Source organism: Acipenser ruthenus, chromosome 11 (assembly GCF_902713425.1).
Source record: "Acipenser ruthenus chromosome 11, fAciRut3.2 maternal haplotype, whole genome shotgun sequence".
NCBI classification, from domain to species: Eukaryota; Metazoa; Chordata; class Actinopteri; order Acipenseriformes; family Acipenseridae; genus Acipenser; species Acipenser ruthenus.
Genome location: NC_081199.1, coordinates 8,155,675 through 8,169,806, shown reverse-complemented (window position 1 = coordinate 8,169,806; position 14,132 = coordinate 8,155,675). Strand labels below are relative to the sequence as shown.

General features: G+C 41.1%; 1 protein-coding gene across 8 annotated transcripts in view; it reads right to left on the bottom strand.

Annotated features, from left to right (window-relative positions):
* Positions 1–1,926: 1,926 nt before the first annotated feature.
* Positions 1,927–14,132, bottom strand: part of LOC117426795 (rabphilin-3A-like) — an 83,986-nt gene continuing 71,780 nt past the window's right edge. For 6 of the 8 annotated variants that reach the window (XM_059033248.1, XM_059033254.1, XM_059033255.1 and 3 more), the window contains 12 exons: positions 13,358–13,426; positions 12,999–13,049; positions 12,330–12,572; positions 10,656–10,735; positions 10,214–10,288; positions 9,805–9,914; positions 9,210–9,336; positions 8,473–8,529; positions 7,880–8,031; positions 7,332–7,413; positions 7,087–7,183; positions 1,927–6,743 (listed from right to left, as the gene is read on the bottom strand). In XM_059033248.1, the coding sequence (XP_058889231.1) occupies positions 6,613–6,743; positions 7,087–7,183; positions 7,332–7,413; positions 7,880–8,031; positions 8,473–8,529; positions 9,210–9,336; positions 9,805–9,914; positions 10,214–10,288; positions 10,656–10,735; positions 12,330–12,572; positions 12,999–13,049; positions 13,358–13,426 (1,274 nt within the window). In that variant the 3' untranslated portion in view covers positions 1,927–6,612. The remainder of the gene's footprint in view (positions 6,744–7,086; positions 7,184–7,331; positions 7,414–7,879; positions 8,032–8,472; positions 8,530–9,209; positions 9,337–9,804; positions 9,915–10,213; positions 10,289–10,655; positions 10,736–12,329; positions 12,573–12,998; positions 13,050–13,357; positions 13,427–14,132) is intronic. The other 2 variants (XM_059033253.1, XM_059033252.1) reach the window with 2 other exon arrangements.

Sequence of the window (14,132 nt, the reverse complement as noted above, 5' to 3'; positions counted from 1 at the left end):
AAAAGAGAAAAATAAAATAAAGCCCTTTGATGATTGAAGACTGTTCTCCACCAGTTGTAGGTGCTGTATTAAGTCCAATAACTGGTCTCCTGGAATTTCTATTAGGAAAAGTAACTGACACAGAAGATGACGGCTCTCCGTTTTTCAGTTGTTATAAAATGACCTGGTAAATTAATCCATTGATTTTACAAAAAATAAAATTGATTCCTACTTGACTTACCTGAACTTTTACACCACTCAGTGTCCATTTGTGCCCTCGAGTCTTGTTATCTGTGATCGATTGGTAATCGAGTATGGGTTATCTATACCATTCATCCCCAGCTTACCTGTCTCTTCCTAATCTTGAGACATTTTTATAATGTGTCCTCATGGCTCACACCCTAGCGCAGTGGTTCTCAAACCAGTCCCCACTGTGTCTGCTGGTTTGCATTCCAGCTGAGCTCTCAATTACTTAACTAGACCCTTAATTGAACTGATCATTTGCTTAATCAGACCTTTTTAATTGTATTCAGCTGTTAACAGTTGCATATATCATTTTATAAATAACTTGAACTCTGCAACTGTTTAAGAGCTGAACACAATTAAAAAGGGCCGCAGGGTCTTCTGGTTTTCATTCCAACTTAAGCTCTCAATTAACTTAATTGATCTAATTATTTGTTCAGTTGGCAATATTTAATAAGGTCTTTTAGCATTGATTTAAAAAATGCACTTTTTGAGGCCTGGATAAGAAGTGTTACTCAAAGTAATTGAGTTAAGTAATTGTGAGCTCTGGTGGAACGAATGCCAGAAGACACTGCGGCCCTCCAGGAACTAAGTTTGACACCCTGGTCTAACTGGACCATTACTGAATCAGTTGACTTGATTTTCATCAAGGGCAACGTCTGTTGTCCAGAATGACCCACAAGATTTGTCTCTTTTGAAACACAGGTCATTCGTCTTGAAAACAGAAGCACCTGACAAACCAGCCCCGGCTGCTATTCCTCTAGCAAAGTCTTGCCAATTTATACTGTAAATCATGACATTTGTTTTGCCAGAATGAATCAGTTATGGGGATGTGAGGGACAGCCTATGTGCACAGAAGTGTGTGTTTAATCATATTGTATGCATTTCTGGTGCACAGAGAAGTTCTAGGAATAGTGTGATTGTGGATTCTGGAGTTTTTACAGTGTTTTCTGCTTTAGAGTTCTGGTTTTGTTTGTATTATACAGTAAGGGACATTCGCTTTTTGCACCAGTAATTTTAACTCCAGGAAAAATAGATTACCTGATCAAGGTACAGTTAGATGAAGGAGACTTTTGCCACAGTTAGATGAAAGAGACTTTTGCCAGCACAAAAACAGCACCTGACTGCCCCCGAACTTGGATGCAAAGAGTGACTGTTTCCAGCGGAGTTGTATTTACGAAGTGCTCTGTAGAGCAAAGTTCATGACACAGTGGCAATGTGCCGGGCAACATTGCTCCCCTGTCGCAGTGCCAGCCTCTCCTGATCATCACAAAGTTTCCTTCCATGTCACCATGTGGCAGGGGACTCCAGGACATTGCTGGAGAGATACTCTACTCTTTGAAAGTTTACTTGTGTAATTTTCCTCCATAAAACCTGCATGAAACACAATCATAACTATAGGTCAAACTATCATGTTAGTCTAATTCACTCTTCATTTACTGCTGTTTCAACAAAATGTTAAGGTCTCCTCCCCTATAATAACAAAGGGTTAATGCAGTGATTGAGGGACACTGAGACAGGGCCCTGGTAAGTAGAACTGAGGGATTGGGAGACACTGTGGCCCTGTGGTTTGAGCTGAAGCATGGGGAGATAGTGGCGTTTAGAGCTGAGTGGCTTAGTGAGAGTCTACTGTTATACATTTTCATAAGGCTATGAGTTTTTATACTGTTAAAATCAAGCAAGAAAGAAAGCGAGAAGCATCAGTAAATACACAAGGTGGTATATATATATTGGAGATAGAACAAAGTTTAAGTGCATGCATGGAACACAGGGGATTGTTTCCAGATCCAGTTTTACATTAACATGGTTCTTCTGTTTTAGTTTTCCTCATGTAAACCCAAAAGGTTCTATTTGAAATCTTTTACATGCTCATTCGATTGCAAACATTAGCCTAAATGTTCGTCTGCATTTTATCCCCAGATTGTGTCACAGTGCATGCGCTACTTATTTACATAGAACGAGACTGGTGTTTTGGCATCGCACAATGCTAGTGAAATGCCATGAACAGTTAGATATCAAAACCCTCGACAACTATAATATAGAGAGGACTGATCGTCTAAAAAGCAACTTTAAGAAAAATGAGGTGGGGTCTTTTAGTAGTACCGGTCAATACCCTTTCCAAGGCTGAGTGCACCAAACTTCCCCTATTACATATTATAGGAGTCATGTCAAAACAAGCAGATATTAGCAAGACAAATTTGTACGCAAAACTTGGTTCTCTTTCCCCGTTTCCTGTCTGTCTAGCAGGTAATGTGCGACCTACTTTGCTTTGTGCAGCAAGGAACCTGAGTGCAAGACTCAGGAGGTGTCCTATTTTACTCAGGAAGTCAACTTATAGAGTTGTGGCTGGAAGAGTGTGTTTTTCTGAACCTAGTAGCTGCAAAACCCACGCTCGGTTTTATTGGTAGTTCTTTATTTGAAATAGATGCTATGTAGCATTCATAACACCTTCATAAAGGCTATGTAACGATTCCTTCAGAATCACTTTGAAAATGGACATAACATGCATATCATTTTAATTATTGTATTTTAAATGACCCAAAATGATTGTAATAAATCACCATAATTGCAGTAAAGGTATGATGGGTACAAGTCACATAGTACATGCACCTAAACTACTGAGTTTTTAAATACAGTGCATTTGGTTTGTACCAAATGGTATGACAACGTGACATGAATACTTATGGGCATGTTGTGTGGATTTTCAAAGTGAGGGAATATGTGCATGCTGTAGTTCTACAGCATTTTGTAGCCTTTATAAAGGTGTTCTGAATCCTACATGGTGTCCAATTCAGATGAAGCGGTACTGTTTTATTAACAAGGACACAGTTAAGTCATTCTATCTGAACCAGGTAAGGACAGAGATATGTTATCGACTTTGTTTAGATAAGATGCCAACAATTGTAAAAAGCTCCCCACTTAAAAGAAACTTGAGACTAAATCCCTGTCACATGGGCTTGATCTATAAAACGTTGTGTAATGAAAATACAATAGGCATCAATGCAGTTTAATATATACATGCGGTTATAAAGCTTTTACGACAGTTTGACCTTTGCTTTAATAGAACTGACTACTTAAGTACTACATTTATAACTTAGGGCAGCAGTGTGGAGTAGTGGTTAGGGCTCTGGACTCTTGACCGGAGGGTCGTGGGTTCAATCCCTGGTTGGGGACACTGCTGCTGTACCCTTGAGCAAGGTACTTTACCTAGATTGCTCCAGTAAAAAACCCAGCTGTATAAATGGGTAATTGTATGTAAAAATAATGTGATATCTTGTAACAATTGTAAGTCGCCCTGGATAAGGGTGTCTGCTAAGAAATAAATAATAATAATAATAATAATACTCCAAGTACTACAACCAGAGCTTACAACCCAGTAGCAAGCAGACTAATGGCCTGATTCAGAAAACAATACATCTCATAAGTTAACTAGACCTTTAGATCTTTTTTATGGTCTGTTTTTGTGAGTATAATACATTGATGAAAACATGTAATTAAAAACTCTTGTAGAAGCTGTTCTAGACTGCTGTTGAATTATTTAACTTTGACTTTTAAAATATTCCGCCACATACTGTTGTAATGTTTGCTGTGGTGGTGTGAACCTCTTGCCAGGTTGTCATTGTAAATGAGAATTTGTTCTCCATTGACTCATCTGGATAAATAAATATTGATTGATTGAAACACACTTGGCCCCCTTCATGAAATTGTAACATTGCATTGGATAAGTCATCATCATCACCAATATCAGACTACTGGCGTTGAAAAAGCAGTGCACTCAGTCTCGGAACATTCACCCACCAGGTACTGTACCCAAGGAGACGGGGAGAATGATGGAATCATGGTAGCGGCAGATAGATACAAGTCAAGAAAGATAAGTAACCTACATTATGGTCCACAAGACATTTCATGCATAGGGTTTTTTAATGAAACTTGTGGACTGCCATATAAGGACTGAGGTCATTCCATGGTACAATGTGTGCTTTCCTTGATTTCACAGGTAATTGACTAGAGGGGTACCCCAGAGCTCAAGAAAAGCTCAGCTCTATCTTATGTGCAGGCAACTCTGTGTCTAAGACATGAATACCCTGTGCACAAAGCATGATGCATACTACTGTCAGACATTCACAGTTCATGCACAATCAGGTGTATGCTACCTATCCGTGACTGGCTCATTTCAACGCGGTTTAGGAGCACGTGTTGGCACTGCCCTTCTCCTCATTCCACTGAAGTGATAACAGAGAGCAGAATTAACTTTTATGATTCTGAATGCCAAAAGCAAAGCAAAACAATTAACAACAACGTGCCAATAAGCTACTTAACTAGTTCTCCCCCTTTATAACACTGTAGTCGGGAGCCATAGTTAAGCTATTTGTGTTCCGCCTTATAACGAGACTACTAGTGTTAGTGTAATGGCATTATGGGGCAAATGGGAACCATGACCATACTGCCTTATGACCTGTTCCGCAGTATAAAGGGCCGGCCTATAAAGGGGGAGCACTGTATTTCCTTTTAAAACATAATGATTACATCTTTACATGATGAAAGACTGGTGCTTGCTGCAGGTTCAAACAATGGTCTCACGTCACCCCCGATCACTGTTTAATCTAAGATATCGGCCATTCAGCATGAATTATTAAACCAAGACTTTTGGCAGTTGAATTAATGTATAACCTGCATGTTGACAGATCCAGTAGCACTAAAGAAGCCCCACCAGGACAGTAAAGCATTCTCAGAGCCTGTGTCTACAGCAGGCTCTCTCTTAGACTGATAACCTTTGCAAAGGCAGTCATATAAACTTGTTTGTAGGCAAGTATACAACAGCCCCTTTATATAAAGGCCCAGTAATCTGTGGACTAAGGATTATCTACAAATTGGCAATTTACAGGAGAAAAAAAAAACAGAAAAAAATCTAAATTAAATATTTTGAGTGGGATATAGGACAGTGCCAATACGAATATACACTCCCTCTGTATGGGTTACATCTTTCCAAAGAGCATGGGACCGTAGGCCTATAGATCCATGCCAATGTTTCTGAACAGGACATTACATGCCAGGTATAATTACAGGGAGATAATCAAACAAAGCCACGGAATATGGTACCCTTATATAGCAGCAGGGGAAATATGCAGTCTGAAGGGTATCTTGAGGTGAAAACATTTGCAATCTGAATGTAAGCAATGACTTTGTTTAGTTTTTCTCAATATCATATTGTTTCTAGTGATTGTACTGACACTTCTGTACTTATGCACCTCTAAGCTAAATTTTACATTTGGCAACTAACAACGTTTTGCACCACTGTTTCTAAGTTTCAACAGAGATCCTGAACAGATTTAAAAATGGTCCGATGGGAAGGTGACCCAGACATGTAGTTCATGTATATGCACAATCTAATCAGATTCAAACTACTTGTTCAAGGAATCCGTTCCCAAATCCTCTATATATTCTGCATGTCAAGCAGTTTCGAGCTGGAATCGGGTTGGGGGTTTTAAGCAGATTTAACTGCATCGGTTCAGAAGCATTGATGCTTCCAAACCCAATAGATTTCGGATTCAAAACAATCAATTACAAGAGGATTGATTCCTTGTACATGTAAACGTAGAGAGAGGACTGTTCTCTACTTTAGAGGTCAGGCTGAAATCTAAGACAGTAATCTAGCTGCTGGATGCTTTTGCAGAAATGATCAAAATCATAAAATGGAAGACAGAGATCTTTTAAAACAAAGCAGTAATATTACATGAGACAGAACATTGAGAAATTCCATCTCCCTGCTAAACCAGTCACTCCCGTCAGTGTAGCTTTCAAATCTGTTCTGGAGCACTGCTAGGAATGCAAACTGTAGCCATACAGCACATGAGTAACATATGAATATTACGTCGGAAGAAACAAGTTACTTTTGTTTTTATACTAGGTGCACCAAGAAAAGAAAAAAAAAGATTTCCGTGGTTAGAAAGCCCTGAAAAGTAATGATCTCTAGCAGTCCGTCTATAATCATAGCAGAGCAAAACTAAAGAAACTGCATACTAGACAAATGTTTTAAAGTAAACCTAATTTGCTAGAAACACAGTGCTCCGTTTAAACACCATTTACATTTTCTGGCTGTTCCATTACAGCTACCCTTTACCCCAGCCACTACCGTACTGTTGTTGCTGTGGTGAAATATAAACATGTATATTTACACAAATAAAATGACCATCAATTTAGAACAGAAGGAAGCAAACCCCTTCGTTGATGTTCAGCAGAGAGGAAGCCTACAAGGAAGGGAAGGACTTGAGCAGACAGAAGCGTTTCCGGGGGAGCAGGTGTGCTGGAAGACAAGACTTCTGTAGAAAACGGAGCACAGGGTTGGGAGAGACGGCGAGAGAAAGAGGTGGCGTTGCTCATGCAGAGCCTCTAGTCGCTAGAGACGTGGTTCGCGTTCACAAGGGTGTGCCAACGCTCAATCTTCTTATCCTTGTTCTTCAGACACTCATACCAGTGCTTCAGGTACTCCCCCTTGGCTGTGATGCCCAGCTGGCAGCCTCCTGAACAGGGAGTCACAGAGAGATGGTTACACTTAACAAGCATGTATACTGTGTAGCTGCTTTATTAGGAACTAAAATTGGCATTGCTCTGGTTTGGGGCATGCACCTGCTATACGCTGGGTTCCTTGATTACTCTGGAACACATGGAATAGCTAATTTGTTGTAGATGAAGTCCACCCAATGCCAGTTTGCTGTGACCGCAAATAGCCCAGTTTTGTTTTATGATTTAGCCAGGACTGTGGTAGTAATTCTGATTAAATCTGATTAAAATGTAAAGTCACAATACATGTTGACTAGGGGAAGTTCAAAGCCAGGATCCCAGATGTGAAAGGAATGTACTCACCTATATAATCGTTGGATTTGCCAATATCGTAATCCCACACTGAGATATCGAGAGACTTCTTAGCCAGGTCACTGTGTTTGATGTCATAGAAAAACTCCTGCAGAAAAATAAACAGGTTTCATGCAAGACGTGAGGGTGCAGTGTGCTCTAACGGGTCAGACCAGCTTCTCACATGGCAGCTGCACTTTACCACGTGATTTCACGGTAGAAAGTTTGACCAACTGCGAAAGGAAAGAATTTCCTACCTCATTGAACTCAGGATTCAAAGTCTTCTTCTTAATCTGGGTCTTGTTTTTGGCCTTCTTCCCCATGTCTGGCTTTAGCCAGCTGAAAGAAACAGGAGTAAAGTTCAGAAGTCCCAGTGGCAGTCATTGTGTTTGACATGCCAGTCCTTAAAGACGTGCGACACAGCCGTCCCAGATGTCCCGGTTGCAGTTGCAATCTGAGATACAAAAGCTGGGACTCGACTATCATGCAACTCAGATAAATCTTTGCTACTACCCTTTTTACAACGAACTAACGAATGGCTAACCTCTCTAAGCATTTTATAAAGTAACGTCAGTCAAGCGATAAGTCACTTAGATCAGTTCCTTTGTATAACACTGCCTTTGCAGACAGTGCAGATTTCCAACCAGTTTCTAATAAAGTGCTACAAAGTCACATACTCTATACAAGTGTCCATTACAGTCCATTAATCATGTTCTCAGCTGAAAGCATCATTACTTAGAGATGAGAATTACTGCTGATTGTTTTATTATGGCCTTTACAATAACAGAATAAAAAGTGAGCGTACATTTTGACAAAGGGGTCCGAGTAGCCGTTGGCATCCATGGCTGCCAGGTGCACACAGCGGACGATGCCCACAATCAGCCTCCCCAGCTGGGTGCTGTACATGAGAGAGACCAGGACCCTGCCCCGCTCCTCCACCTCTCCACTGTGATCTGCCTGGGAGCACACAGACACACCATTACACCGTGCCCACACCAGAATACAGCTCTAGGCACGTTATTACACACAAGAAAACAAAGTGAAGCAAGAAAATCATTACACCGTGTCTGCACACAGGCACAGAAACAATTACACTGTCCACGCTTTACAACAGGGGAGTCAGACAGACAGCTCGGCTGCCTAGATAGGGCAGTTTTATCTGCCCTACAACATTGATTCATTTACCATCTGGTTTACACTTGGGTATCACGTAAAATTAAATAAGGTGTCATGAAATTCCTTCCCTTAGGTGTACACCAGTGGTACTCAATTCTGGCCCTCAAGCTCCATTGCAATCCTGTTTTTTTCCAAGCAGGTTCTAAATTAGTTAGTTTCCTCTTAGCAGTTTCAATTAACTATTGCAGAACCTGCTTAGGTTTCTTATAAGGCTGGGCTTACCTCTTCCTCATAGAGAGCCATGCCCCGTGAAGAGCCGGCTGTTCCTCCACGCTTCATCTGGGGAAAGAAGAACAGAGTCAGCCTCCAGACCTGAAGACTGCTGAGACCCTCTCTATCAGACCTGCTCTCAATGGACCCATCCTGTAATCATCTAAACAGCACAGAATCCATATGCCACGGTTTAGATACTTTGTGATCCAAGGTTGTGCAAACCAGCATCTTAAAACGCAACGTTACCACCATGAGAAAATACGGGGCTACCACCACTTCTCTTTATAGAGTCTACAATCCAATCTGCAACAGGCCAATAAACTGGGTTCAAAGATCTTATACTGGGGTTCTTTTCTATAATCCCAGGTTTTACACCCTCCTCATTTGCATATGGCTCAGCGTTTCACTTCGTCCTTCAAAGGGGTCTGACAGAGTTCCAATTCAAGACGGTTCAATTCTGCTCAACTACACATGGAAACAAATGGGATTGATTTCAAATCTCTTTCAAATCAGTTCAGTTGATGGATGGAAACATAGCATAATTGTGCATGGAAGTCTTCTTAGTGTGAGGTCAAATGGGGCCCTAACACTCCTCCTATAGTGACAGGACACAGAGTATGTGTCCTCAGAACTACTGTGCTGGGGTTGTGGACGGATAAAATGTCAAAAAGTGGGTCCTTTTCAAGCAACTTTACTATTGCAAGCCAGGCCATTCAAGTATAGATTCAAAAAGAAAACAGCCTCACAGGGATGACTCTCTCCAGACAGATGTTGAAGTTCTTCTTCTGGTTCAACTTCAGCTTCTTCAGGGGCATCCTGGTCTCTCCAATAAACTCATTGTGTCCAAATTTATCCTCGTCGCACACAGAGATTCTGAAGCCACAAAGCAAGCAGGCTTTTAACACACTTTCATCAGCTAGGCTTGGTTTATCTTTGTACTACAGAAGTGTGGCAGGGCTGAGGCCTGTGGTTAAAATCCCACCCCTCCCAAATCCATTTGCAGAATGTGGCTGGGTCTTAATTGATTAACTTATGGTCAATTAAGCCCAGACACATCATATCAAATAGAAACCAGCTCCTTTGTTCCTGGCAGTGGTTAGTTTAGAGAAAGGACTGAGAGCACCAGGCTGTGCTGATAGCCTTAGCTGGGGTGCGTTCATTTGAATTTTTGTTCTGTTTATTTAACTGAAATCTCCTGTCTCCTGCCTCTGCTGTTTCTGCCACTTGCCTTGACCGCAACGCTACCCTACAACAGGGTAAAAAAAGGTGCCTGTTTTAAATGAGGCACCTTTTTTTAAATTAGGTGCTCAAGCAACGTTTTTTGTGTGTGCATTTCCTTACCTCAGTGTTTTTTTCTGCATGTCCTCGTCTGTGATCCCATGGTAAACCAGAGTCTCATTCCAGGTGGGATTGCGAGTGTTTCTCAGAGTCTTGGTGCGCAGCTTGTTTGACTGAAACACACAAGACATGAGCCACAAGGTTGCAGTAGATACAGTCCAACTGCTGTAACACGTTCCAATATCCTTGTTAAAACATATCAATTTTAAGGTTCCCGTTATTTACAATAAAATCGTGTTTCAGAGAGCTGAATAAACTAGCAGAAATGTCTAAGCTAAAATAAGAGGTAGCCAGTGAGTAATTTAGCAAGGCCAGAATTTGTCCTGTACTGGAATATGTCATGACATCCACCCAGTACCACCCACGTAACCCCGGCCCCAGTACAATGTTATTGATTTTAGATGGGGTTTACCTTACTGGCTCCGGGCAACAGGTGCAGTTTGACATAGGGGTCTGCCAGCCCATTGGAATCCATGGGCTTCAATCCCTACAGAACACAGACACATACAAAGTCAGAAATTGTTTGTTTTTTTAGAGCATATTATTACTCTTATCTTGAACATAACTTTGTCCTTACCAGATGATATTCAATGACAAGGCAGGAATATTTTAAAAGAATAAGAAATGTGTGGAAAAACAATTAAGATTGACTTCAAAAAGACACTGAAGTCCATCTAGGGTGTTTCTTACTAGTTTTGTAACATGGTTTTCTTTTAGCAAATAATTGTGAAAATGTTGCCTGAGAGGAAACAGAAGAAAAAAACAAACAAACAAAGGCCATAGTTCATGTCAGGAGATATTGCATATGGGAAAACTGGCAGTCTGCAAGGCTAGACTGCGGACAGCTGACTCACCTTGGCTTTTATGATGGTGCAGTACAGTGAACTGCTCTCCTGCTCATACAGCAGGCTGAATTCCAGAGCACCCAGTGTTGCTGCAATTGAAAAACAAACAGACGTTACACACAGGAACGCAATCAGCCAGAACAGTGCTTCCCAGCCTCCGAAGGATTTCCACGGACCACTTCCAGCTTCGGAACAAAATATCTGTATTTATAATGCAAACTATACCAGTATCAGTAGATTCGATATTGAGAGCTATTGCATTTTTGTGTATCGTGTCAATTTTAATTGGCAGCACGTGGTTACGTATTGGAGGGATAGGCCACTGGGGCTGCATCTGGCTCTGCAAATCATTTTTATTTGGCCTGCAACAGTTAACAGATTATTTATTCTGCCATGATATATATATTTTTTTTTTCTCAAACATTTTTTGCTGTTATACAGGGTCTAGAGCAGCTTTTTCAATGTGGAAGACTGATCAGAGGGGCAACGGTAGTTGGCGTTCACTGACATTTGCACATAGGCCACAAGTAGTCCTCAGACCATAGGCTTGTACCAGCTAGAACCTTCCTCTGCAGGTCTGATTAAGTCATTTAGGGCCTGGTAGGAATAAAGTAATAGACCTCAAGGGCCAGCGTTGTGCACAGCTGCACAAAAGGGACAGTTTTTCACACAGGTGATTGGAGATATTGTACTACAGTAAATAGATATACAGTACGGTATATATTTTATTAAACAGTAAGTAGCTTCAATTTTCATTTGATTACATATTTCCCTGTAATCATTTTGTAATCATTTTGAGTAGTTCAGTGTTCTGCTACTCCACTGTTCAGTTGAGAATGTTTTTCTAAATTAGCCTTGCTTTGAGCTTGTCTGGAAAGTCCATTCCATTCAATTTTTTTTTTCCCCCTGGACACTTATCACTCTTCCTTAAATGCGCTTTACTTGCTCTTATCTGCCCCCTATTTTACTGCATTTAATCCTGTACTTTAGAGTACTGTAATCTGTCAAGTGTTATTTAATCTGTAGTATTTTGTATTTAATTATATCCTGATGCAACTATCACTGACACTGTTATCTGCTCCATTACTGAATTGTATTTTGTCATACTTGTACTTACTAGAACCAAAGTCATTGTATTTATCTTGCTCTTAATTGTATTATTACTTGTACTGTGATTCTTGAAATGTATTTGTTTACGACTGTAAGTCGCCCTGGATAAGGGTGTCTGCTAAGAAATAAATAATAATAATAATAATAATAATAATAATAATAATAATAATAATAATAATAATAATAATAATAATAATAATAATAATTCATGAGACAATGTAATTTTTCAGCTGTATCTGCTGGTTTCACAAACCCCGTGCAGCACTAGTCTTGGACTACTTGATCTAAATTAACATTAGTTAGTCATTGATAAGTGAGTACATGGAACTAGAGTTGAAAAGTCACATTGTCACATGACTGGAATGGAATGAGGAAGACTGTTCAGTCCCAGCACTTAGGATTCTCCAGATAGGCTTGATGGAAGTTTTAAGTAAAGACAGATTTAGAGAAAACTGATATTAACTCAATAAATCCACTCAGAATGATTGCAAAACAAACCAAACACAGTGGCATTGGAAGCAACTTCCTCTTTAAGCATGTGTTTAGACACGGGCACTGTCCCAAGCCACTCACTGGTTTCGTCCGAGTCGTAGCTGTTGGCCTCTTCCTCGTCCTCCTCAGGGGGAGGAGGAGGGGGCTGGTGCCAGGCTGGGGGGGCTTGTGCTGGGGGGGCTGAGACAGGGGTGTAGGGGGCTGGCTGCCTCCTCTCCTCCTTGACCGGGGCGGCAGCTCTCTCATCCCGCTGTGGCACGATCGAATAGCCACTGTCCATCTGTCCCGGAGCCATGGGCTGACCTACTGCCAAGCCAGGTCGAACTGGAGTTAGTGACAGGAGCAGTTAAGAATCCCTGTCTGTGTTTGTTACATTAGTAGCTATGGGTTACACTACACTCAGCTGAAAAGGAGTGCTAACCAAGATTAGCAAAGCCTTTTACGTCTTACTAGAGCTAGCAATATTATCACTGGTCCTCCTTCTTATGAAGATCTTCACTTGAATGCTATACTTTCATTTGGAATGTGCTGATATAAGACACTGCTATAGATGAAATGTTGCTTCTGCTTCCTAGTGCATCATTTCATGTGCTGCAGTGAGGTATTTCATTGGATTATATCCAGTGCCCCCTGGTGGTCATCATTTCCATCACCAACAGTTTCACCACTATACATATACCAATGCTAAGACAGTCTCCGGTAACACTTCTCATGCTGGCAGGAATAGCTAACCCCAGGGTGTAGACTTACCTTGCTTCTGTTCAGGGTATCGAGAAGGCGGGTTCTGAGCTGCTCTGCCACCTGCAGCACACAAACAGAATGACAAGCTGGCATCCCACAGGGAATGTACAGTACAGCACATGGTTTATATAACACACAGCAAATATTCATTGCAATGTAACTGCTTCGCTAAAAAGTCCCCTAATAGACATCCTGTACCATCAAACATTATTGAAAGAGTTATACAAGTACAATAATATCTGTTTTAAACAAAGGAATACAATAATTGGCTTTTTTGCAGTCAGTGCTAAAGCTACGACCCCCCACCCCCAAAGAATGGTATGACCCTTCAGTGGGCAATACAAAACAGTGTTTTATCAGATCCTTACCTGGCTGCGCCATTGCAGGGGGGGCTGCAGCTGGTCTGGAGGCCTGGACAGAGTTGGCTCGCTTTACAGCTAGAGGGCAGCATGGGTGAGAGGAGAGAGGTCAGAGCAGCGTTTGTATCGTTTGTGAGGGGTTCAGCCATGGTGGGGGATCTACTCCGTCTTCACCCTCCAGTCTTACCTGCCTGTAAAGCTCTCTTACAGGGTAAATGCATGCAAGAAAGACTGACCTGTTAAAAGTCTTTTTTTTATTTTATAAAGGTTAGATAGTGGTAGTTACCCTTCATATTGTTTCATTGGTAGAGCCCTTGCTGAAAGTCAGTGGCATTAATGCTGTAATCCTCGTGCATAACAGAGAGGCACAGACTTCATTCTCTCTAATCCAACACTCTGAGCCAGTTGCACGCAGGAGTTTATTCTGTTTAAAATGAATCTCTCTCATTTACTGCCTTGTCTGAGATGCCCTTCTGTTCATGAGAATTAGACCCAGCACTGATAACCAAGGGTTTGGCCTCCCTGATAGTGCTCAAGATCTTCTAGTTCTTTGCTTGCTACAACAGATTTCAAAACTGCTGCATGTTGGTATCACTACTTTAAAAGTCAGCTTCTGGGCTCTAAAAAATATAACAGACCATTATAATGAGAAAAGCTCTTTGGCTTAGTCCTTATGGTTCATGGTAAAGGGGAATGTGTGTATGCTAGACAAACAGACCCCTTTTGCAGTGGAAAGAAAGCAGAATCCGAAACATCATAGGAATTAATTTAACTTTCTGAAGTG